This window comes from Salmo salar, chromosome 20 (genome assembly GCF_965601325.2).
Source record: "Salmo salar chromosome 20, fSalSal1, whole genome shotgun sequence".
NCBI lineage: Eukaryota > Metazoa > Chordata > Actinopteri > Salmoniformes > Salmonidae > Salmo > Salmo salar.
This window is the reverse complement of record NC_138310.1, coordinates 24,304,436-24,327,950: the sequence shown is the minus strand read 5'-3', so window position 1 is coordinate 24,327,950 and position 23,515 is coordinate 24,304,436. Positions and strand designations below refer to the sequence as shown.

Here is a 23,515-nt window from a genome sequence, read left to right as displayed (position 1 = left end):
AAAATTGTGAGTAACTCACCACAGGTTAATGAGAATGGTGCGCTTGAAAGGATGCTCATAACTCTGCAATGTTGGGTTGTATTGGAGAGAGTCTCAGTCTTAAATCATTTCCCACACACACAGTCTATGCCTGTATTTAGTTTTCATGCTAGTGAGGGCCGAGAATCCATTCTCACATAGACACGTAGTTGCAAAGGGCATCTGTCTTAACAGCGCGATTTGCCAAGGCAGGATACTTTGAGCGCAGCCCAATCCAGAAATCTGACAGTGGCTTCTGATTAAATTACATTTTCACAGAACCGCTGTTGCAATTCCGATGAAGCTCTCTTGTTCAGATATCGGTAAGTGGACTGGAGGCAGGGCATGAAAGGGATAACAAATCCAGTTGTTTGTGTCGTCCGTTTCGGGAAAGTACCTGCGTAATGGCGCACCCAACTAACTCCGGTGCTTCGCTACAGTTGAAGTCGGAAGTTTACATACACTTAGGTTGGAGTCATTAAAACTCGTTTTTCAACCACTCCACAAATTTCTTGTTAACAAACTATAGTTTTGGCAGGTCGGGTAGGACATCTACTTTGTGCATGACACAAGTAATTTTTCCAACAATTGTTTTCAGACAGATTATTTAACTTATTATTTAACTGTATCACAATTCCAGTGGGTCAGAAGTTTACATTCACTAAGTTGACTGTGCCTATTAAACAGCTTGGAAAATTCCAGAAAATTATGTTATGGCTTTAGAAGCTTCTGATAGGCTAATTGACATAATTTGAGTCAATTGAAGGTGTATCTGTGGATGTATCTCAAGGCCTACCTTCAAACTCAGTGCCACTTTGCTTGACACCATGGGAAAATCAAAAGAAATCAGCCAAGACCTCAGAAAAGAAATTGTAGACCTCCACAAGTCTGGTTCATCCTTGGGAGTGATTTCCAAACGCCAGAAGGTACCACGTTCATCTGTACCAACAATAGTACACAAGTATAAACACCATGGGACCACGCAGCCGTCATAACGCTCTGGACGGAGACACGTTCTGTCTCCTAGAGTTGAACGTACTTTGGTGCGAAAAGTGCAAATCAATCCCAGAACAGCAGCAAAGGACCTTGTGAAGATGCTAGAGGAAGCGGGTATAAAAGTATATATATCCACAGTAAAATGAGTCCTATATCGACATAACCTGAAAGGCCGCTCAGCAAGGAAGAAGCCACTGCTCCAAAACTGCCATAAGAAAGCCAGACTCCGGTTTGCAACTGCACATGCGGACAAAGATTGTACTTTTTGGAGAAATGTCCTCTGGTCTGATTAAACAAAAATAGAACTGTTTGGCCATAATGACCATCGTTATGTTTGGAGGGAAAAAGGGGGAAGCTTGCAAGCCGAAGAACACCATCCCAACCGTGAAGCACAAGGGTGGCAGCATCATGTTGTGGGGGTGCTTTGCTGCAGGAGGGACTGGTGCACTTCACAAAATAGATGGCATCATGAGGAGGAAAATTATGTGGATATATTGAAGCAACATCTCAAGACATCAGTCAGGAAGTTAAAGCTTGGTCGTAAATGGGTCTTCCAAATAGATAATGACCCCAAGCATACTTCCAAAGCTGTGGCAAAATGGCTTAAGGACAATAAAGTCATGGTATTGGAGTGGCCATCACAAAGCCCCGCACCCCACCATACCCCTGTCTGTACATTATGCCCTGAGTCTATTCTACCACGCCCAGAAATCTGCTCCTTTTAATCTCTGTCCCAAACGCACTAGATGACCAGTTTTGATAGCCTTTAGCTGTACCATCATCCTACTCCTCCTCTGTTCCTCGGGTGATGTGGAGGTTAACCCAGGCGCTGCGTGTCCCCAGACACTCTCATTTGTTGATTTCTGTAACCGAAAAAGCCTTGGTTTCATGCATGTTAACATCAGAAGCCTCCTCCCTAAGTTTGTTTTACTCACTGCTTTAGCACACTCCGCCAACCCTGATGTCCTTGCCGTGTCTGAAACCTGGTTTAGGAAGGCCACCAAAAATTCAGAGATTTCCATACCAAACTACAACATTTTCCGTCAAGATAGAACTGCCAAAGGGGGAGGAGTTAGCCTGCAAAGTTCTGTCATACTTTCCAGGTCTATGCCCAAACAGTTTGAGCTTCTAATTTGAAAAATTAATCTCTCCAGAAATAAGTCCCTCACTGTTGCCGCCTGTTATAGACCCACCTCAGCTCCCAGCTGTGCCCTGGACACCATATGTGAATTGATTGTCCCCCCATCTATCTTCAGAGTTCGTTCTGTTAGGTGACCTAAACTGGAATATCCTTAACACCCCGGCAGTCCTACAATCTAAGCTAGATGCCCTCAATCTTAGACATATTATCAAGGAACCCACCAGGTACCACCCTTAATCCGTAAACATGGGCACCCTCATAGATATTATCCTGACCAACTTGCCCTCCAAATACACCTCTGCTGTTTTAATCAGGATCTCAGCGGTCATTGCCTGCATCCGCTATGGGTCCGCGGTCAAACGACTACCCCTCATCACTGTAAAACGCTCCTTAAAACACTTCTGCGAGCAGGCCTTTCTCATCGACCTGGCCCGGGTATCCTGGAAGGATATTGACCTCATCCCGTCAGTCTAAGGATGCCTGGTCGTTCTTTTAAAGTAATTTCCTCACAATCTTAAATAAGCATGCCCCTTTCAAAAAATGTAGAACTAAGAACAGATATAGCCCTTGGTTCACTCCAGACCTGACTGCCCTTGACCAGCACAAAAATATCCTGTGGTGGACTGCACTAGCATCGAATAGTCCCCGCGATATGTAACTTTTCAGGGAAGTCAGGAACCAATAAACGCAGTCAGTCAGGAAAGCAAAGGCAAGCTTTTTCAAACAGAAATTTGTATCCTGTAGCTCTGACTCCAAAAGGTTTTGGGACACTGTAAAGTCCATGGAGAATAAGAGCACCTCCTCCCAGCTGCCCACTGCACTGAGGCTAGGTAACACTGTCACCACCGATAAATCCACGATAATCGCAAATTTCAATAAGCATTTCTCTATGGCTGGCCATGCTTTCCTCCTGGCTACCCCAACCCCGGCCAACAGCTCCGCACCCCCCACAGCTACTTGCCCAAGTCTCCCCAGCTTCTCCTTCACCCAAATCTAGATAGCAGATGTTCTGAAAATCTGCAAAACCTGGACCCGTACAAATCAGCTGGGCTAGACAATATGGACCCTCTCTTTCTAAAATTATCCGCCGCCATTGTTGCAACCCCTATTACCAGTCTTTTCAACCTCTCTTTTGTGTCGTCCGAGATCCCTAAAGATTTGAAAGCTGTCACGGTCATCCCCCTCTTCAAAGGGGGTGACACTCTAGACCCAAACTGTTATAGACCTATATCCATCCTGCCCTGCCTTTCTAAAGTCTTCGAAAGCCAAGTTAATAAACAGATCACTGACCATTCTAAATCCCACCGTACCTTCTCCGCTGTGCAATCCGGTTTTCAAGCCGGTCATGGGTGCACCTCAGCCACGCTCAAGGTACTTAACAATATCATAACCGCCATCGATAAAAGACAGTACTGTGCAGCCGTTTTCATCGACCTGGCCAAGGCTTTCGACTCTGTCAATCACCGTATTCTTATCGGCAGACTCAACAGCCTTGGCTTCTCAAATGACTGCCTCGCCTGGTTCACCAACTACTTCTCAGACAGAGTTCAGTGTGTCAAATCGGAGGGCCTGTTGTCCGGACCTTTGGCAGTCTCTGTGGGGGTACCACAGGGTTCAATTCTCAGGCCGACTCTTTTCTCTGTATATCAACGATGTCGCTCTTGCTGCGGGTGATTCCCTGATCCACCTCTACTCAGACGACACCATTCTGTATACATCTGGCCCATTCTTTGGACACTGTGTTAGTTAACCTCCAAACGAGCTTTAATGCCATACAACACTCCTTCCGTGGCCTCCAACTGCTCTTAAATGCTAGTAAAACCAAATGCATGCTTTTCAACCGTTCGCTGCCCGCACCCGCCCGCCCGACTAGCATCACTTCTCTGGACGGTTCTGACTTTGAATATGTGGACAACTACAAATACCTAGGTGTATGGCTAGACTGTAAACTCTCCTTCCAGACTCATATTAAACATCTCCAATCCAAAATAAAATCTAGAATCGGCTTCCTATTTCACAAGAAAGCCTCCTTCACTCACGCCGCCAAACATACCCTCGTAAAACTGACTATCCAACCGATCCTCGACTTCGACGATGTCATTTACAAAATGGCTTCCAATACTCTACTCATTAAACTGGATGCAGTCTATCACAGTGCCATCCATTTTGTCTCCAAAGCTCCTTATACCACCCACAACTGTGACCTGTATGCTCTAGTTGGCAGGCCCTCGCTACATATTCGTCGCCAGACCCACTGGCTCCAGGTCATCTATAAGTCTATGCTAGGTAAAGCCCCGCCTCATCTCAGCTCACTGGTCACGATGACAACACCCACCCGTAGCACGCGCTCCAGCAGGTATATCTCACTGATCATCTCCAAAGTCAACACCTCGTTTGGCCGCCGTTCCTTCCAGTTCTCTGCTGCCAATGACTGGAACGAATTGCAAAAATCGCTGAAGCTGGAGACTTATATTCCCCTCACTAACTTTAAACATCAGCTATCTGAGCAGCTAACCGATCGCTGCAGCTGTACATAGCCCATCTGTAAATTGCCCACCCAATCTACCTACCTCATCCCCATATTGTTTTTATTTACTTTTTTGCTCTTTTGCACACCAGTATTTCTACTTGCACATCATCATCTGCTCATCTATTACCCCAGTGTTAATTTGCTAAATTGTAATTACTTTGCTACTATGGCCTATTTATTCTCTTTCCTCCTCACGCCATTTGCACACACTGTATATAGACTTTTTTGTGTTATTGACTGTATACTTGTTTATTCCATGTGTAACTCTGTGTTGTTTGTGTTGCACTGCTTTGCTTTATCTTGGCCAGGTCGCAGTTGTAAATTTTTTTTTTTTTTTTTGAGTCATTTAGCAGACGCTCTTATCCAGAGCGACTTACAGTAGTGAATGCATACATTTCATTTTTTTTTCATTTCATACATTTTTTTCGTACTTGGCCCCCCGTGGGAATCGAACCCACAACCCTGGCGTTGCAAACACCATGCTCTACCAACTGAGCTACGGGGAAGGCTAAGGTAAATGAGAACTTGTTCTCAACTACCTTACCTGGTTAAATAAAGGTGAAAAAATAAATAAATAAAAAGTCAATCCTATCGAAGATTTGCGGGCAGAACTGAAAAAGCATGTGCGAGCAAGGAGGCCTTCAAAGCTGACTCAGTTACACCAGCTCTGTCAGGAGGAATGGGCCAAAATTCACCCAACTTATTGTGGGAAGCTTGTGGAAGGCTACCCAAAACGTTTGACCCAAGTTTTAAACAATTTAAAGGCAATGGTACCAAATACTAATTGAGTGTATGTAAACTTCTGACCCACTGGGAATGTGATGGAAATAAATAAAAGCTGAAATAAATCATTCTCTCTGCTATTATTCTGACCTTTCACATTCTTAAAATAAAGTGGTGTTCCTAACTGACCTAAGAAAGATAATTTTTACTAAGATTAAATGTCAGAGATTGTGAAAAACTGAGTTTAAATGTATTTGGCTAAGGTGTATGTAAACTTCTGACTTCAACTGTATATCACATTTGACATTGTCCGTAAGCTTGAGTTCATTTGCACACAAAAAAAATCATACAATTATGGCAAGACCTGTGTGTTGTCCTTGTTAATGCAGATAGAGAAGAGCTCCAACGTCTTAATCATAGCATCAATTTTGTCCCGCACATTGAATATAGTTGTGGAGAGTCCCTGTAATCCTAGATTCAGATCATTCAGGCGAGAAAAAACATCACCCAAATAGGCCAGTTGTGTGAGAAACTCGTCATCGTGCAAGCGGTCAAACAACTGAAACTTATGGTCAGTAAAGAAAACTTTAAACTCGTCTCACAATTCATAAAAACGTGTTGATACTTTGCCCCTTGATAACCAGCGCACTTCTGTATTTTGTAAGAGCATTACATGGTCGCTGCCCATATCATTGCATGGTGTAGAAAATATATGAGAGTTCAGGGGCCTTGCTTTAACAACGTTAACCATTTTCACTGTAGTGTCCAAAACGTATTTCAAGCTGTCAGGCATTCCCTTGGCATCAAGAGCCTCTCGGTGGATGCTGCAGTGTACCCAAGTGGTGTCGGGAGCAACTGCTTGCATGCGCGTTACCACTCCACTGTGTCTCCCTGTCATGGCTTTTGCGCCATCAGTACAGATACCAACACATCTTGACCACCAAAGTCCATTTGATGTCACAAATCTGTCCAGTACTTAAAAAATATCCTCTCCTGTTGTCCTGGTTTCCAGTGGTTTGCAGAAGAGGATGTCTTCCTTAATTGACCCCCCCCATAAACGTAATGGACATATACCAGGAGCTGTGCCAGGCCCGCCACGTCTGTTGACCCATCCAGCTGTAAGGCATATAATTCACTGGCTTGTATGCGAAGCAGTAATTGTTTCAAAACATTTCCTGCCATGTCACTGATGTGTCATGAAACAGTGTTGTTTGATGAAGGCATTGTCTGTATAGTTTTTTTGGGGCCTTTTCACTCAGCATTGTCCCAGTCATATCTGCAACAGCAGGAAGAATCAAGTCGTCCACAATAGTATGGGGCTTGCCTGTCCTAGCTACTCGGTAGCCGACCATATAAGACACTTCTAGCCCCTTTGTCAGGCGCGTCGTAAAGGACAGACCAAGGCGCAGCGGGTAAAGTGCTCATACTTAATTTATTTGATGAAAACACTTAAACAAAACCGACAACCGACAGTTCCGTCAGGTACTTACACAAAACGGAAAACAACCACCCACAAAACCCAAAGGAAAACAGGCTGCCTAAGTATGGCTTCCAATCAGAGACAACGAAAGACACCTGCCTCTGATTGGAAACCACACTCGGCCAAACGTGGAAAACGAAACATAGAAAATGAAAACTAGAACCAAAATCCCCTAGAACAAAAAACCCCAAAACACACAAAACAAACACCCCCTGCCACGCCCTGACCATACTACAATGACAAAAGGCCCCTTACTGGTCAGGACGTGACACCCTTCTTCTTATTGTTATCTGTTGCTTTTATACATGTCTTACTACTCAAAAGTCATCTTATTTTTCAAATTGGCATGTTTGGTTTCTAAATGTCTGCACAAGAGTGAAGGTTTCATCAAGTTGTGAGAGAGTACTTTTGCACATATAACACATTGTGGCTGAGGAAAGGCACTACTCCCAATATAAGTGAACCCCAAATCAATGTAGTTCTCATCATATTTGCGCCTCTTCGATGGTCCTACGTTCCTGTCTGTTGTTCGGTGCTTTCCCGGGTAAAGGGGCAGTAGCTCTTCGGATGCATCAGATCCACAACTGTCAGTGTCCATGCTAGCTGGGCTAACAACAAATGTAGAATTTCTGATGCTAGCATTGGATGTGCTCGCGGAAGCAGAACAACTTGTGTCGTTGACAGCTGCAGGTGTAGTATGTGCCTCTATGGACACGGGCCTTACTAAATGGACTGTTTGAAAATGTGAAGAAATTAAATTTGAAATATTTTATTTATTTGTATTTTTAAATGTGAATCACATTTTTATTTGGCATGACATCAACGGCATTGCGCGTACCCCAGTTTGGGAATACTTACCCTAGAGCACTGTCCCCCTAAGCCATGCATGCTGGTTGGAATGAACCGCTGTAGCACAGTTGGTTTAGCAGGTTGGCCATGGGGAGGCTTGACTACCAGAATGTACATTATGTATTACGTCTCCCAGAGGGTTGGGTTATTTATAGTAAGCCAGGTTTATTTTGAGACGATGTACAGAGAGTGTGTCTCATACTGTTTTCTGCTATCGCTTCTCATCTGGAAGAGGTTGAATATCATCACGATCAGCAGATGTGCCTCTGAACATGAAAGAGTTGCCCTCCTCTTAAGATTCAGGATTATACAGTGCCTAAACAAAGTATTCATACCCCTTGACTTATTCCACATTTTGTTTTGTTACAGCCTGAATTCAAAATGGAGTAAAAATAATAATAATTCTCACCCTTCTACACACATTACCCCATAATGACAAAGTTAAAACACGTTTTTAGGAAGTTTAGCAAATGTATTGAAAATGAAATACAGAAATATATAATTTATATAAGTATTCACACAAAGGTGAATTTGCCTCCCAGTGTCTGTTGGAAAGCAGACTGAACCAGGTTTTCCTCTAGGATTTTGCCTGTGCTTGAAGCTGTATTCCATTTCCTTTTATTAATATGTAATTTAGGTTAATATTATGGTAGCTACAATGTTGATCTTTCCTCCTTTCACAGCGATTAAACTCTGTAACTGTTTTAAAGTCACCAAACAGGAAACCACTCACCCAGAGGCGGCTCTCCTAGTGGCCGGAGACTTCAATGCAGGGAAACTTAAATCAGTTCTACCAAATTTCCATCAACGTGTTAAATGTGCAACCAAAGGGATATAAATTCTAGATCACCTGTACTCCACACACAGAGACGCGTACAAAGCTCTTCCTCGCCCTCCATTTGGTAAATCCGACCACAACTCTATCCTTCTGATTCTTGCTTACAAGCAAAAATTAAAGCAGGAAGCACCAGTGACTCGGTCTATAAAAAAGTGGTCATATGAAGCAGATGCTAAACTACAGGACTGTTTTGCTATCACAGACTGGAACATGTTCCGGGATTCTTCCGATGGCATTGAGGAGTACACCACATCAGTCACTGGCTTTATCAATAAGTGCATTGAGGATGTCGTCCCCACAGTGACTGTACGTACATACCCCAACCAGAAGCCATAGATTACAGGCAACATTCGCACTGAGCTAAAGGGTAGAGCTGCCGCTTTCAAGGTGCGGGACTCTAACCCGGAAGCTTACAAGAAATCCTGCTATGCCCTGCGACGAACCATCAAACAGGCAAAGCGTCAATACAGGACTAAGACTGAATCCTACTACACCGGCTCCGACGCTCGTCTTATGTGGCAGGGCTTGCAAACTATTACAGACTACAAAGGGAAGCACAGCCGCGAGCTGCCCAGTGACATGAGCCTACCATGCAAACTAAATCACTTCTATGCTCGCTTTGAGGCAAGCAACACTGAGGCTTGCATGAGAGCATCAGCTGTTCCGGACGACTGTGTGATCTCGCTCTCCATAGCCGACGTGAGTAACACCTTTAAACAGGTCAACATACACAAGGCTGCGGGGCCAGACGGATTACAAGGATGTGTGCTCAGGGCATAATGCTGACCAACTGGCAGGTGTCTTCACTGACATTTTCAACAGGTCCCTGATGGAGTCTGTAATACCAACATGTTTCAAGCAGACCACCATAGTCCCTGTGCCCAAGAACACAAAGGCAACCTGCCTAAATGACTACAGACCCGTAGCACTCACGTCCGTAGCCATGAAGTGCTTTGAATGGTTGGCAATGGCTCACATCTACACCATTATCCCAGAAACCCTAGACCCACTCCAATTTGCATACCGCCCAAACAGATCCACAGATGATGCAATCTCTATTGCACTCCACACTGACATTTCCCACCTGGACAAAAGGAACACCATAGTACCCTCAAAGTTAATCACTAAGCTAAGGATCCTGGGACTAAACACCTCCCCTCTGCAACTGGATCCTGGACTTCCTGATGGGCCGCCCCCAGGTGGTGAGGGTAGGTAGCAACACATCTGCCACGCTGATCATCAACACTGGAGCTCCTCAGGGGTGCGTGCTCAGTCCCCTCCTGTACTCCCTGTTCACTCATGACTGCATGGCCAGGTACGACTCCAACGCTATCATTAAGTTTACAGATGACACAACAGTGGTAGGCCTGATCACCGACAACGACGAGACAGCCTATAGGGAGGAGATCAGAGACCTGGCTGGGTGGTGCCAGAATAACAACCTATCCCTCAATGTAACCAAGACTAAGGAGATGATTGTGGACTACAGGAAAAGGAGGACCGAGCACGCCCCCATTCTCATCGACGGGGCTGTAGTGGAGCAGGTTGAGAGCTTCAAGTTCCTTGGTGTCCACATCCACAACAAACTAGAATGGTCCAAACACACCAAGACAGCCGTGAAGAGGGCACGACAAAGCCTATTCCCCCTCAGGAAACTAAAAGAATTTGGCATGGGTCCTGAGATCCTCAAAAGGTTCTACAGTTGCAACATCAAGAGCATCCTGACTGGTTGCATAACTGCCTGGTATGGCAATTGCTCAGCCTCTGACCGCAAGGCACTACAGAGGGTCGTGCGTACGGCCCAGTACATCACTGGGGCTAATCTGCCTGCCATCCAGGACCTCTACACCAGGCGGTGTCAGAGGAAGGCCCTAAAAATTGTCAAAGACCCCAGCCACCCCAGTCATAGACTGTTCTCTCTACTACCACATGGCAAGCAATACCGGAGTGCCAAGTCTAGGCCAAAAAGGCTTCTCAACAGTTTTTACCCCCTGGTGAAATCCCTGAGCGGTTTCCTTACTCTCTGGCAATTGAGTTTGGAAGGACGGCTGTATCTTTGTAGTGACTGGTGTGCATTGATACACCATCCAAAGTGTAGTTAATAACTTCACCTTGCTCAAAAGGATATTCAATATTTACCCATCTACACCATAAGTGTTCTTCTTTGCGAGGCATTGGAAAACCTCCCTGGTGTTTGTGGTTGAACCTGTGTTTTAAATTCACTGCTCGACTGAGGGACCTTACAATTATCTGTATATCTGGGGTACAGAGATGAGGTAGTCATTAAAAAAGCATGTTAAACACTATAATTGCACACAGGGTGAGTTCATGCAAGTTATTATGTGACTTGTTATGCACATTTTTACCTCTGAACTTATTTAAGCTTGCCATTACAGCAGGGTGGAATACTTATTGAGTCAAGACATTTCAGCTTTTCATTTTTTATTAATTTGTAAACATTTCTAAGAACATAATTCCACTTTGACATTATGTGCTATTGTGTGTATGCCAGTGACACAACATATCAATTTAATACATTTATAATTCGGGCTGTAACACAATAAAATGTGGAAAAAGTCCAGGGTTGTGAATACTTTCTGAAGGCACTTTAATTGTTGCATCAAGCTGCTGTCTTCTGGAGAATCCCTTTAGTGGGACTTGGCTACTTCATTGCTGTTTCTCTATGCTACTGCTGGAGTCCATATGTCTTAGCCCATATTAGTACAGAAACTAATTGCTATGTCCTCCACTGGTTGACATGGTCCTCATGTTAATGTCTGTCTCTCTCTCTCTCTCGCACACTCTTTCTCTCTCTCTTGCGCACTCTCTCTTTCTCTCTCTCTGTCCATCTGTCTCTCTCTGTCCGTCTGTCTCTCTCTGTCCGTCTGTCTCTCTCTGTCCGTCTGTCTCTCTCTGTCCGTCTGTCTCTCTCTGTCCGTGTGTCTGCCTGTCCGTGTGTCTGCCTGTCCGTCTGTCTCTGTCTGTCTGTCTGTCTGTCTGTGTCTGTGTGGATAGGATGTGGAGACAGTCTGCAGGAAAGCAGTGGGAACTTCTCTTCTCCTGGCTTCCCCAACGGATACTCAGCCTACATGCACTGCATCTGGAGAATATCGGTCACGCCAGGGGAAAAGGTGGGAGGCATGATGAGGCCTTGGAAAACTGACTGACATAGAAACTTGGATCAGTCTTAGCAGAAGTGCTTTGTTTATTATGGCTTAGTAGTGATACCTCTGTTTTCCTTAGGATAATGTAATCTTAGATGATGATCTATATGATCCCTTTGAGGCAGCACTGGATTTTTGTTCTTCTCATGTTGAAACTGTTTGGACTCTAAAAAAAAAATATATATATATATATAAATGCTGATGCTCCAGATACTCAACTAGTCTAAAGGCCAGTTTTATTGCTTCTTTAATCAGAACAACAGTTTTCAGCTGTGTTAACATAATTGCAAAAGGGTTTTCTAATGATCAATTAGCCTTTTAAAATGATAACCTTGGATTAGCTAACACAACGTGCCATTGGAACACAGGAGTGATGGTTGCTGATAATGGGCCTCTGTACGCCTATGTAGACGTTCAATTAAAAATCAGCCGTATCCAGCTACAATAGTCATTTTCAACATTAACAATGTCTAGACTGTGTTTCTGATCAATTTTATGTTATTTTAATGGACAAAAAAGTTGCTTTTCTTTCAAAAACAAGGACATAAGTGACCCCAAACTTTTGAACGGTAGTGTGTATGTATGTGTGTGTGTGTGTGTGTATGTGTGTGTGTGTGTGTGTGTGTGTGTGTGTATATATATATATATATATATATCTCCACAATCACCCGACCTCAACCCAATTGAGATGCTTTGGGATGAGTTGGACCGCAGAGTGAAGGAAAAGCAGCCAACAAGTGCTCAGCATATGTGGGAACTCCTTCAAGACTGTTGGAAAAGCATCCAGGTGATGCTGGTTGAGAGAATGCCAAGAGTGTTCAAAGCTGTCTTCAAGGCAAAGGGTGGCTGCTTTGAAGAATCTAAAATCAAAAATATATTTTGATTTGTTTAACACTTTTTTGGTTACTACATTATTCCATATGTGTTATTTCATAGTTTTGATGTCTTCACTATTATTCTACAATGTAGAAAATAGTAAAAATAAAGACAAACCCTTGAATGAGTAGGTGTGTCCAAACTTTTGAATGGTACTGTATATATGTTTTATTGTCACATATGCTGGATAGATGCAGGAAAATGTGTTGTTTTACAGGTTCAGCCATAGTAGTACCACGCCCCTGGAGCAAATTAGGGTTAAGTGTCTTGCTCAAGGGCACATAGGAAGATTATTTTCACCTTGTCGGCTCAGGTATTCGAACCAGCAACCTTTCGGTTACTGGCCTAACACTAACTGCTAGGCTACCTGCCGCCCTGTACCAGGTCTGTAACCGTGCTCTCTTGGTTTAAGATCATTCTGAACTTCACCTCCATGGATCTGTACAGGAGTCACCTGTGCTGGTACGACCATGTCGAGATCAGAGATGGATACTCCAGGAAAGCCCCTCTGAAAGGTCAGGATTTATTAGAAGAAAAATATAGTTCCATACATGCACAACACTACGGTACAGTGATGCTGAAAATAAACGTAATATAATAAGTTTGTCTGGACAAAAAAGTAGTTCTGGAGTCTGATAAGGTGGTCTGGTGTGTGTGTGTGTGTGTGTGTGTGTGTGTGTGTGTGTGTGTGTGTGTGTGTGTGTGTGTGTGTGTGTGTGTGTGTGTGTGTGTGTGTGTGTGTGTGTGTTCCAGGTCGTTTCTGTGGGGATAAGCTGCCTGAACCAATCATCTCCACTGACAGCCGGTTGTGGATCGAGTTCCGCAGCAGCAGTAACTGGGTGGGGAAGGGCTTCTCCGCTGTGTATGAAGGTAAGGCCAGAGACGGAGCCCAATCCCCAGCAGCCCCATAACAACACAGCTCAGCTGACTGACTGGGCACCTGGGTCACAGACTGAACAACGTGCCTGAAAACAGCTCAGTGATTCTCTCAAATCCCCACATCTGGCTGCCTCCATGCCAATGGGTACAGCACGTTATTCTGCATTAATCAGATTTTGGTCCGAGGTGATATTCAGCTCAACATTATATCCAGACTGTAGAGCATGATGTATTTAATATAGGAATCATTTTTAATAATCAACATTATGAAATCCATGAAACAAAACACAATACCCCATGAGAGAAATGTGGTAATGATGATGATGATAGATAACGATGACATCACTGCATGTTCTCTGACATTCAGCCATCTGTGGAGGGGAGGTGAAGAAGGATAATGGACAGATCCAGTCTCCTAACTACCCAGACGACTATCGGCCCAACAAGGTGTGCATATGGAAGATTAGTGTGTCGCAAGGCTACCACGTCGGCCTGACCTTCCAGTCCTTTGAGGTAAGAGATACGAGCCTCTTTGTTATTTTCATACCCTCCACGTCCAGTAGCACATTTTTACACAGTGCTACACAGACTGCGAATCATACCATGACATTGGGGGTCTCCATTTTTTTTCATGGGACTGATTGTTTAAATTTATTTATGTGGCATGATGTTGTTTTCATCTGATTGTCAAACAAATCACTTCAGAAAGTAGGCCACCTGCACATTTTCGTCCACTGCAAAATAATTACAGCACTTTTCACCTGCGATTGATGAAGGGAAAGAGATCTGTTGCAAAATAGCCCAATTGACATTAGGCCCACTCTTGTAGCCTGAATGAATTGATGCGTCTTGCTGACAAATTGACATTTTTTGTAAAAAGAAAAGTCGAGGCACCTGAAAAGGGGCTGAACTACGGCTGTGTCTGTCCCAAACTCATCGGCAAGGTAAACTTTTGAGGGCCCAGTTAAAACAATGTTGCAAGTTTGCTAGCGATAGCTCAAGACAGAGGCAGAGTGAAGAGATGAATGTGATGTAATGAACTTGAACCAACTGTAACCAGTTTAAACCATGACAGAGAGATGGGGGTGTTCGTTTAATTTGGAATAAACTTTTATTTTTACATTTACCACTGTAGCAGTACACAATTGCGTTGTAAACAAATAGGAGATTGGTTAAATTAGCCCCCCCAAAGTTAGACTTTTGTTACATTTAGCGGCACTCATGTCTCATTCGGGGGGGCCCCCTAACTCCCCCACCCCGCTTTCTAATTTGCATGCTGCCGCTACAACCATATCCTCTGCAACCTTTGATTATGAAATGACTTGAAGTTCTACTAATCCTGTCCCTTTGTCTCCTCTTTTCCTTAGATTGAGAGGCATGACAGCTGTGCCTATGACTACCTGGAGGTGAGGGATGGGAACTCAGACAACAGCCCACTGCTGGGACGCTTCTGTGGCTACGACAAGCCAGATGACATCAAGACCAGTTCCAACCAGCTGTGGATGAAGTTTGTGTCTGATGGCTCTGTCAACAAGGCTGGTTTCGCAGCCAACTTTTTCAAAGGTCAGATCTCAAGGGTTTGGACTATAGAAAAGAACACCTAAAAAGTCATTGCTGATGGCCAATACCCTCGTTGTAGAAATTACCAGCGTGATTTCCGTAGTAACAAATCTCTCAGCAGCATGTCAAATTGAGTCATTTGAGAGTAATTCCGTCATGATTGATTTAGTTAAATGATGTTTATTTCAGGATAGTTAAATTGCAGCATTCATCATTTGTGACTTGTAGGCTGTTGAGTTGCGAGGCCGTGTAAAGATAACATGTTGTGGTTGTAGAGATGGACGAGTGCTCCAAGCCCGACAATGGTCGCTGTGAGCAACGCTGTGTCAACACACTGGGCAGCTACAAGTGTGCCTGTGACCCGGGCTACGAGCTGGCTGCCGACAAGCGCAGCTGTGAGGGTGAGTACAGCAGAATGCTGCCCAGAGCCTGCTCAATAATGTCTCCTCTACTGCAGGTCACATAGTAATGCAGTTCACTGCTGTTATTTAATCACTACCACCCAAATACACCAAGTCCAGTTGCCCCACATACAGTAGCTAGAAAAAATACCTCCAGAGATTTGTCATTGGCTTGTCATTTGGATTTCTGCCACCAAATGGGGTTGTAATTTGATGCACTCACCCAACCAAAATTCAACCCAACATCTCAGGTAATCAGAGCCAAAAGCAAGTGTTTAAAACATCCTAATTTAGATTATCACCTGTAAATTAGAACCAGACAGAAGTGCTGATGCAGTGGTTTATAGCTTCACCTTTTCATTGCTCTTTTGTTTTTACCAAACCTGACCACTGTCTGCCTCTAGAGGAGGAGGCCTGCTATTACATGTTCCTCAAACATTGAATATTTATCGAGCTTAACTCTTATGGATTACATACATTTCTGCATGTTTAAGTTTTTGGTGAAAATAAAGCATTATTCTGTTATAACATTATCCTCAATGATTTATTAATACCCAGCTTAACCTTTTTGGATGATATGCTTTGTGTTTTTAAGCTTTTTGGGGATAAAACCCTATCACACTTTGCATTAATACAACAGAACATGATATTGCGTAACTGTCAAGCCTGTCTGAGACCATCAGCAGTAGGTTGCTGTGAAAACAGCAGGTCAGCCAATTGTGTTGACCTTTATTGACCGATATGGGTAATGAAAATTATTCTGCTACTACAGATAGATGTTTTGCACAAATTGTCAGTGATACACATTTTTATATACACCATTTTATCGTTATAACCATATGAAGGTTAAGCACATCTTAACCGTTGTCCTGGTCTTCTCTCCTCTCCTCTGTCTGTCTGTGTAGCTGCCTGTGGAGGTTTCATCACCAAGCTGAACGGCTCCATCACCAGTCCAGGCTGGCCCAGGGAGTACCCCCCCAATAAGAACTGTATCTGGCAGCTGGTGGCACCCACACAGTACCGAATCACCCTGCTTTTTGACGTCTTTGAGACTGAGGGCAATGACGTGAGCACCGGGGTTGTTATGACTGAGCACGGGTTGGGTTTGTTCTATCCCCATGGGCCTTAGTGGTGTCATCATGAAGCTGTCCTCCTGTCTGTCATAGAGTACAGACTGTTTGTAATATATTCCTGTGCATCGTATTTGTATCGTAAGTAATTACATTCCCTTAATGTTTCATGTTTCAATGACCTGCTGTTTCTCTGTCCAGGTGTGTAAATATGACTATGTGGAGGTGCGCAGTGGGCTTTCAGCAGACTCAAGGCTACATGGGAAGTTCTGTGGAGCAGAGAAACCCGAGGCGATCACCTCTCAGTACAACAACATGCGCATTGAATTTAAGTCAGACAACACAGTCTCCAAGAAGGGATTCAAAGCTCAGTTCTTCTCAGGTGAGCCTTTGACCCTGTGTGTGTGTCTTTCCCTCCAAGAGTCTGTTTCTGTGTGTACAGTGGCTTGCGAAAGTATTCACCCCCCTTGGCATTTTTTCCTATTTTGTTGCATTACAACCTGGAATTAAAATGTATTTTTTGGGGGTTTGTATCAGTTGATTTACACAATATGCCTACCACTTTGAAGATGCAAAATATTTTTTATTGTGAAACAAACAAGAAATAACACAATAAAACTGAACTTGAGCATGCATAACTATTCACCCCCACCAAAGTCAATACTTTGTAGAGACACCTTTTGCAGCAATTACAGCTGCAAGTCTCTTGGGGTCTCTATAAGCTTGGCACATCTAGCCACTGGAAATTTTGCCCATTCTTCAAGGCAAAACTGCTCCAGCTCCTTCAAGTTGGATGGGTTGTGCTGGTGTACAGCAATCTTTAAGTCATACCACAGATTCTCAATTGGATTGAGGTCTGGGCTTTGACTAGGCCATTCCAAGACATTTAAATGTTTCCCCTTAAACCACTCAAGTGTTGCTTTAGCAGTATGCTTAGGGTCATTGTCCTGCTGGAAGGTGAACCTCCATCCCAGTCTCAAATCTCTGGAAGACTGAAACAGGTTTCCCTCAAGAATTTCCCTGTATTTAGCGACATCCTTCAATTCTAACCAGTTTCCCAGTCCCTGCCGATGAAAAACATCCCCACAGCATGATGCTGCGACCACCATGCTTTACTGTGGGGATGGTGTTCTCGGGGTGATGAGAGATGTTGGGTTTGCACCATACATAGCATTTTCCTTGATGGCCAAAAAGTTCAATTTTAGTCTAACCTGACCAGAGTAACTTCTTCCACGTGTTTTTCTTATTTTTTTCTTTAAGCAAAGGCTTTTTTGGGCCACTCCTCCGTAAAGCCCAGCTCTGTGGAGTGTACGGCTTAAAGTAGCCCTATAGACAGACACTCCAATCTCCGCTGTGGAGCTTTGCAGCTCCTTCAGGGTTATCTTTGGTCTCTTTGTTGCCTCTCTGATTAATGCCCTCCTTGCCTGGTCTGTGAGTTTTGGTGGGTGGCCCTATCTTGGCAGGTTTGTTGTGGTGCCATATTCTTTCCATTTTTTATTTAATGGATTTAATGATGCTCTGTGGGATGTTCAAAGTTTCTGATATTTTTTATAAACCAACCCTGATCTATACTTCTCCACAACTTTGTCCCTGACCTGTTTGGAGAGCTTCTTGGTATTCATGGTGCTGCTTGCTTGGTGGTGCCCCTTGCTTTGTGGTGTTGCAGACTCTGGGGCCTTTCAGAACAGTTGTGTATATATACTGAGATTATGTTTTTATTTTTATTATGTGACACTTAGATTGCACACAGGTGGACTTTAAATAACTAATTATGTGACTTCTGAAGGTAATTGGTTGCACCAGATCTTATTTAGGGGCTTCATAGCAAAAGGGGGGTGAATACATTTGCACGTACCCCTTTTCCGTTAAAAAAATTTTTTGAAATTTTTTGAAACAAGTAATTTTTTTTCATTTCACTTCACCAATTTGGACTATTTTGTGTATGTCCATTACATGAAATCCCCCCAAAAAATCCACTTAAATTACAAGTTGTAATGCAACAAATAGGAAAAACGCCAAGAAGGATGAATACTTTTGCAAGGCACTGTATGAGTGAAGGTTCATCAATTTGACACCACAAGTGTGCTTGAGTGCTGATGACAGTGTGGTAGTGTGGGAGGAACGTTCATCAAGGTAGTGTCCCGTTATGTCTCCAGACAAAGACGAGTGCTCGAAGGAGAATGGAGGCTGCCAGCATGAGTGTGTCAACACCTTCGGGAGCTACAGCTGTCAGTGCCGCAGTGGCTTTGTGCTGCACGAGAACAAACACGACTGCAAAGAAGGTACCAATTGGCCACCTGCACACTGAAACTGAGACCCACTGGCACATATATTCTGGGTTTATTTATTTTATGCGGGTTGGAGCTCTGGATGTTATTTTTAGGGGGATGACTTCGTATTGAAATGAGTGGGGGTGAGCGAGGAAACACTACCATGTGCCAAGAACAACAGCCCCTGAGTGGGGTTTGGACATTATCTTGTGTGGAGCAGTGATGATGCAGGAGAGGGATACTAACTTTGTGGATGTGTTTTTGCAGCCGGCTGTGATCACGTTGTGAACAGTGTGACTGGCACCATCACAAGCCCCAATTGGCCAGATAAATACCCCAGCAAGAAGGCATGCACTTGGGCGCTCTCCACCACTGCAGGCCATCGCATCAAAATCGTATGTGTCCCCCTCCAACTCTCTAACATACAGATTGCATGTGTGTGGCTCTTGGTATGCTTGTGTTTGCGGGAAGGGGGGTTTGAATGAACAGTGGAAATCATTGAGGACTTTACACTGTACTGTACTGAGCACCACAGCCTCTGTTGACAGTGTGATTGAAACAATCCCCTAAGCATGAATGACTCCCCCTTCTGTCACATTCATACCATTTGTATTTATCCATGGCATGCTGTACATATCTCAGCTTTTTGAATATAGTTAACTGGGCTTAGCCAATGAAAAGTGATTACATGTGTCTTCGTTCCAATGGGTTTCTAAAGGTTATTCCGCTAATAGGGAACCATTGTATTTCATACTCTAGCTCTTGTAAAACAGGCTGTATACCTGCAATCCTCTTTCCCTATTTGATCTCATTCTCTCCCCTCATGCTTTGTCTCAGGCCTTCAATGAGATCGACATGGAGGCCCATCTGGAGTGCGCCTACGACCACATCGAGATCTACGATGGGCGCGACGGCAAAGCCCCCAGTCTGGGTCGCTTCTGTGGCACTAAGAAGCCTCCTCCCATCATGTCCAGCGCCAACAAGATGTTCATCCGCTTCTTCTCTGATAACTCTGTCCAGAAGAAGGGCTTCGAGGCCTCCCACACAGCAGGTATATTACCGCCAACACAACTTAGACTCACAACTTAGAGCCCACTGTATGGCTAGATGTATTGTACTGGCTTCTCCTCAAAGGTTATTGGTTAGTTCCTTCTGAGTGATATCTATGGATGTTTTTTTGTTATTATCTCCAGAGTGTGGAGGTCGTCTGAAGGCTGAGGTCAAGACCAAAGACCTGTACTCCCATGCTCAGTTTGGGGACAATAACTACCCCGGTGCATCTGACTGCCAGTGGGTGATCGCTGCTGAGAAAGGCTATGGGGTGGAGCTCATCTTCCAGACCTTTGAGATTGAGGAGGAGGCTGACTGTGGCTACGACTACATGGAGCTCTTTGATGGAGTCGATACCAAGTCCCCAAGGCTGGGACGCTACTGTGGCTCTGGGGTAAACTCACTGATAATCTCATCTGTTGAAGGACTTTTCTGCCCAACAGTATTTGTAGCACCAGCGATGTACTGTCATAATATCGTTATTCTCTCTTTCAGGTCTAGCTTTGTTGAACCAGCTGTGTTAAAACAACACTTTCAGAGATTGTGTAAAATTAGCTCTGCAGTTGAATAATAACCTTTCACACTGTTTGAGTGTTAAAGTTTTGAAGATTTCTACTCCGCTCTCCGGCTTTAATCACTTTGTTAAAGTTGATGTGTTCCACCGGGTTGGAGTATATTGCTTCAGTAGCAGCTGAGCTCAATAAGAGCGGACCCTGGCTGGCTTGTGAAAGGCTATCATGGTCTCCAGCATTGAGCTGTAACTGAGAACTAATCAGCTGACGCTGAGGCTACAGTAGGTGGGGGGAAGCTGAAACAATGAGGCCACTGGGGAGTTGACGCGTTAAATCCCTAGGTCAAGGAACAGCTTGATTTAATTTAACGCACATCAGTAATAAGCCTGTGTCTCTACTCTACTGATGCCTGATCCTGTAAATCAGTGATAGCAGGAGCTGGAGGACACATAATGCTCACAGTACCAAATGGGCCACTTCCTCCATCAAGCCCTTTTTAGACATATTGGACTAAACTGGAAACAGATTGTAAAGTAAGGTGGAAAGCTCATTATATGATTTTTATTGGAGAATAAGTGGCAGTTGTTCACTCCAACAGCCCTCCCCTCCCTTATCCTACAGCCCCCTCAGTCTGGATCTATGAGATATCATTTGGTTTTAATTGAAGTGCAGTCAGAGTGCCAGAAGGCGACAGCTGTTAACTCCATCTGTGTTTTCTCCTCTGTTCCCCCAGCCTCCTGAGGAGATCTACTCTGCCGGCGACTCCATTGTAATCAAGTTCCGCTCTGATGACACCATCAACAAGAAGGGCTTCCACGTGCGCTACACCAGCACCAAGTTTCAGGACACACTGCACTCGCGCAAGTGACCAGCGGGGGCCGGAAAGGGCCGGGTTGGGCAGAGGGGCAAGTGGAGGGGCCCCCAGGGGAGACGACAGCCTGACACTCGGAAACCTTCGGCCACCAAGATCATTCAGAAACGACAGAACAGCCGCAAGACCACCAACCGCACCTCAGCTCCAAGGGGCTCCAGCTCCCTACAGACTGTGAGGAGTAAAGCCATTCTACAGTAGACCTTGTTTTTACCTTTTTTTATGGTTATGATTGGGGCGGGTGGGTGGATATCCGGTTAGGTGGATTCAGGGGGAGAATTTTCTACCCCCAGGTTTTTTTTTGTTCTTTTTTTATTTTTATTTTCTATGCCTCCTAATGAGAGCGAAATGAACAACAGTGGATTCTCAGGACCTGTCGGAAGGCAGGCATCAGCCAGACAGATCCCTGCTTTTGTCAGGCCAGCCCCCCCACGCCAGGGGGGAAGGGGGCGAGGAGAGAAAAGGAGGGGGAGGAGATCGGAGGAAGTTCCAGAGGGACTCACCAACCTCAACCTTCCAGCCAAACTCCTCCAGAATACTAGAGCTCCTCTCCTCCTCACATTCCCACCCATATTGTTCAAGGATTCCAGTCAATAAGAGGATTAGAGGGATGCCCTTGACTTGAGGTTTTGATACTGTATGTCTGAGAATTGCATGTAATTACAAGAAGAGAGAAGGAAACTGTACAGTGACAACACCAGCATTTGTAATTGGCATTGTCCTGGCAACCAGTGCAAGATTCTCGCTATTACCATTAACAAGGAAATTAAGGAAGCAGTTATCTTATTAAAGGACTAATAAATGAAATGTGGCCTATGTCTTCTGGTTGGTAATTGCTTGCCCATTGAGGGGCTATTGCTGTATCTCTCTGTGTAATTGTAATGTGTATGATTATTCAAAGGGACATGACATGCTTTCCTCAACTCAAACCATCAGTAAGCACTTTACAGTGAATTGTTCAAAAATCATGAACTAACGATTTTTTTGTAAAATGCAATGCAAGTTCACTTATTTTTTATGCATTTTATCACTTTTATTCCCTGATTTTTATTTTCATTGCACCATTTGGTTTCTCAGGCGTGCTTGAGAGCTGTTTGTACCCTGTAACATGGGGTAATAAAGATATGGGTTCTGTTTCAGTGTTCATGTACAGTTTTAATGTGCAGCATTTTCTCTCCCTAGACTTAAACTCTCCATAAATAGTGCAATCTCCAGGGGCAGGCCAGAGCCCTTTATTGTGACAGAAGGCTCTGGTGCAGGCGAGTCTGAGTAGTCATTGTCATAGCAACACCTTCACAATATATTCATCTGTTTATGGTGGGGCTCTGCTGAATTCCATGTATTATGATGTGTTGGTATTGTGCAGCGAGAATGATGTTGAATACATGTCAATTACTGTTATCCCACTCTCTTTTCGGGTTCTTTTTAATTTGACTGAAAATACCAGCTGTCACTTAATGTCTTTGCCTCTATAACCAATCAATGCAGATGTTCAGCATGGTTGGTTTTGTAAGAACCAATGGGTGTGCTTGTGCTAACAAAGTAAGAGGTGTGTGTGTGTGTGCGCTCCTATGTCGTTTCAGCTAGTGTTTTTACCCTATGCTGTTTAGGTGAGAGCCCTGGGCACTGTAGAGGCAGAGAATGCTTCCACAGGACTGATTATTTTCTAATAGCCTGAAACACATAGGTCTGAGACTGCCAAGCTCCACAATCCGATGAAGGCCAAGAATGTTCAGGTATTCAATCACACAACACCAGCCCCACACAAAAAAGCAAAAACATTTAATCTTTCTAAATGATTTCCTATGTTTAGTTTGAGTTTGACTAATGTTGACCAGTGAACATATCCACTAACCTCTGACAATGGTTTAGCCACCGTTTTGCTCTGTACAATACTGTCTTATTATTCATGTCGCATGAGTGAAGATGGTATCAAGCAATCATCCTCGGGGTGGCACCACACAGTGAATTCACACTAGCTGTGCTCACTGGAAACCAAATCTGTACATCTAAGAGTAAAAAATAGCATAGCTTGTCTTTGTACATTTTAAAATGTAATAATTTGAATAGTATTTCTTTATTTGTTTTTTTCTTGCTTGGCAGGAAGGACATGGTTTTGTGCAGTATAATTAAAAAATGAAATATTCTGTAGCTAAACTGCAAATTGATTTGGAATAATTTATTTAACTAGATATTATATGCTCTGCCATGGTTGATGCGCAGTAATTGCAAATGATGAAATCCCAATAGTGTTGTCTTTGTATACAGTGTTGGCAGAATCTCCAAG

The 23,515-nt window shown here is 43.9% G+C and overlaps 1 protein-coding gene across 1 annotated transcript in view; it reads left to right on the top strand.

Annotated features, from left to right (window-relative positions):
* Positions 1-22,367, top strand: part of LOC106579847 (bone morphogenetic protein 1) — a 55,832-nt gene extending 33,465 nt beyond the window's left edge. The window contains exons 8-20 of the mRNA XM_014160135.3: positions 11,591-11,706; positions 13,028-13,130; positions 13,369-13,485; positions 13,862-14,007; positions 14,862-15,057; positions 15,330-15,455; positions 16,361-16,521; positions 16,727-16,907; positions 18,682-18,807; positions 19,063-19,190; positions 19,633-19,846; positions 19,989-20,239; positions 21,091-22,367. Coding sequence (XP_014015610.1) covers positions 11,591-11,706; positions 13,028-13,130; positions 13,369-13,485; positions 13,862-14,007; positions 14,862-15,057; positions 15,330-15,455; positions 16,361-16,521; positions 16,727-16,907; positions 18,682-18,807; positions 19,063-19,190; positions 19,633-19,846; positions 19,989-20,239; positions 21,091-21,225 — 2,000 coding nt within the window. The 3' untranslated portion in view covers positions 21,226-22,367. The remainder of the gene's footprint in view (positions 1-11,590; positions 11,707-13,027; positions 13,131-13,368; positions 13,486-13,861; positions 14,008-14,861; positions 15,058-15,329; positions 15,456-16,360; positions 16,522-16,726; positions 16,908-18,681; positions 18,808-19,062; positions 19,191-19,632; positions 19,847-19,988; positions 20,240-21,090) is intronic.
* Positions 22,368-23,515: the final 1,148 nt, after the last annotated feature.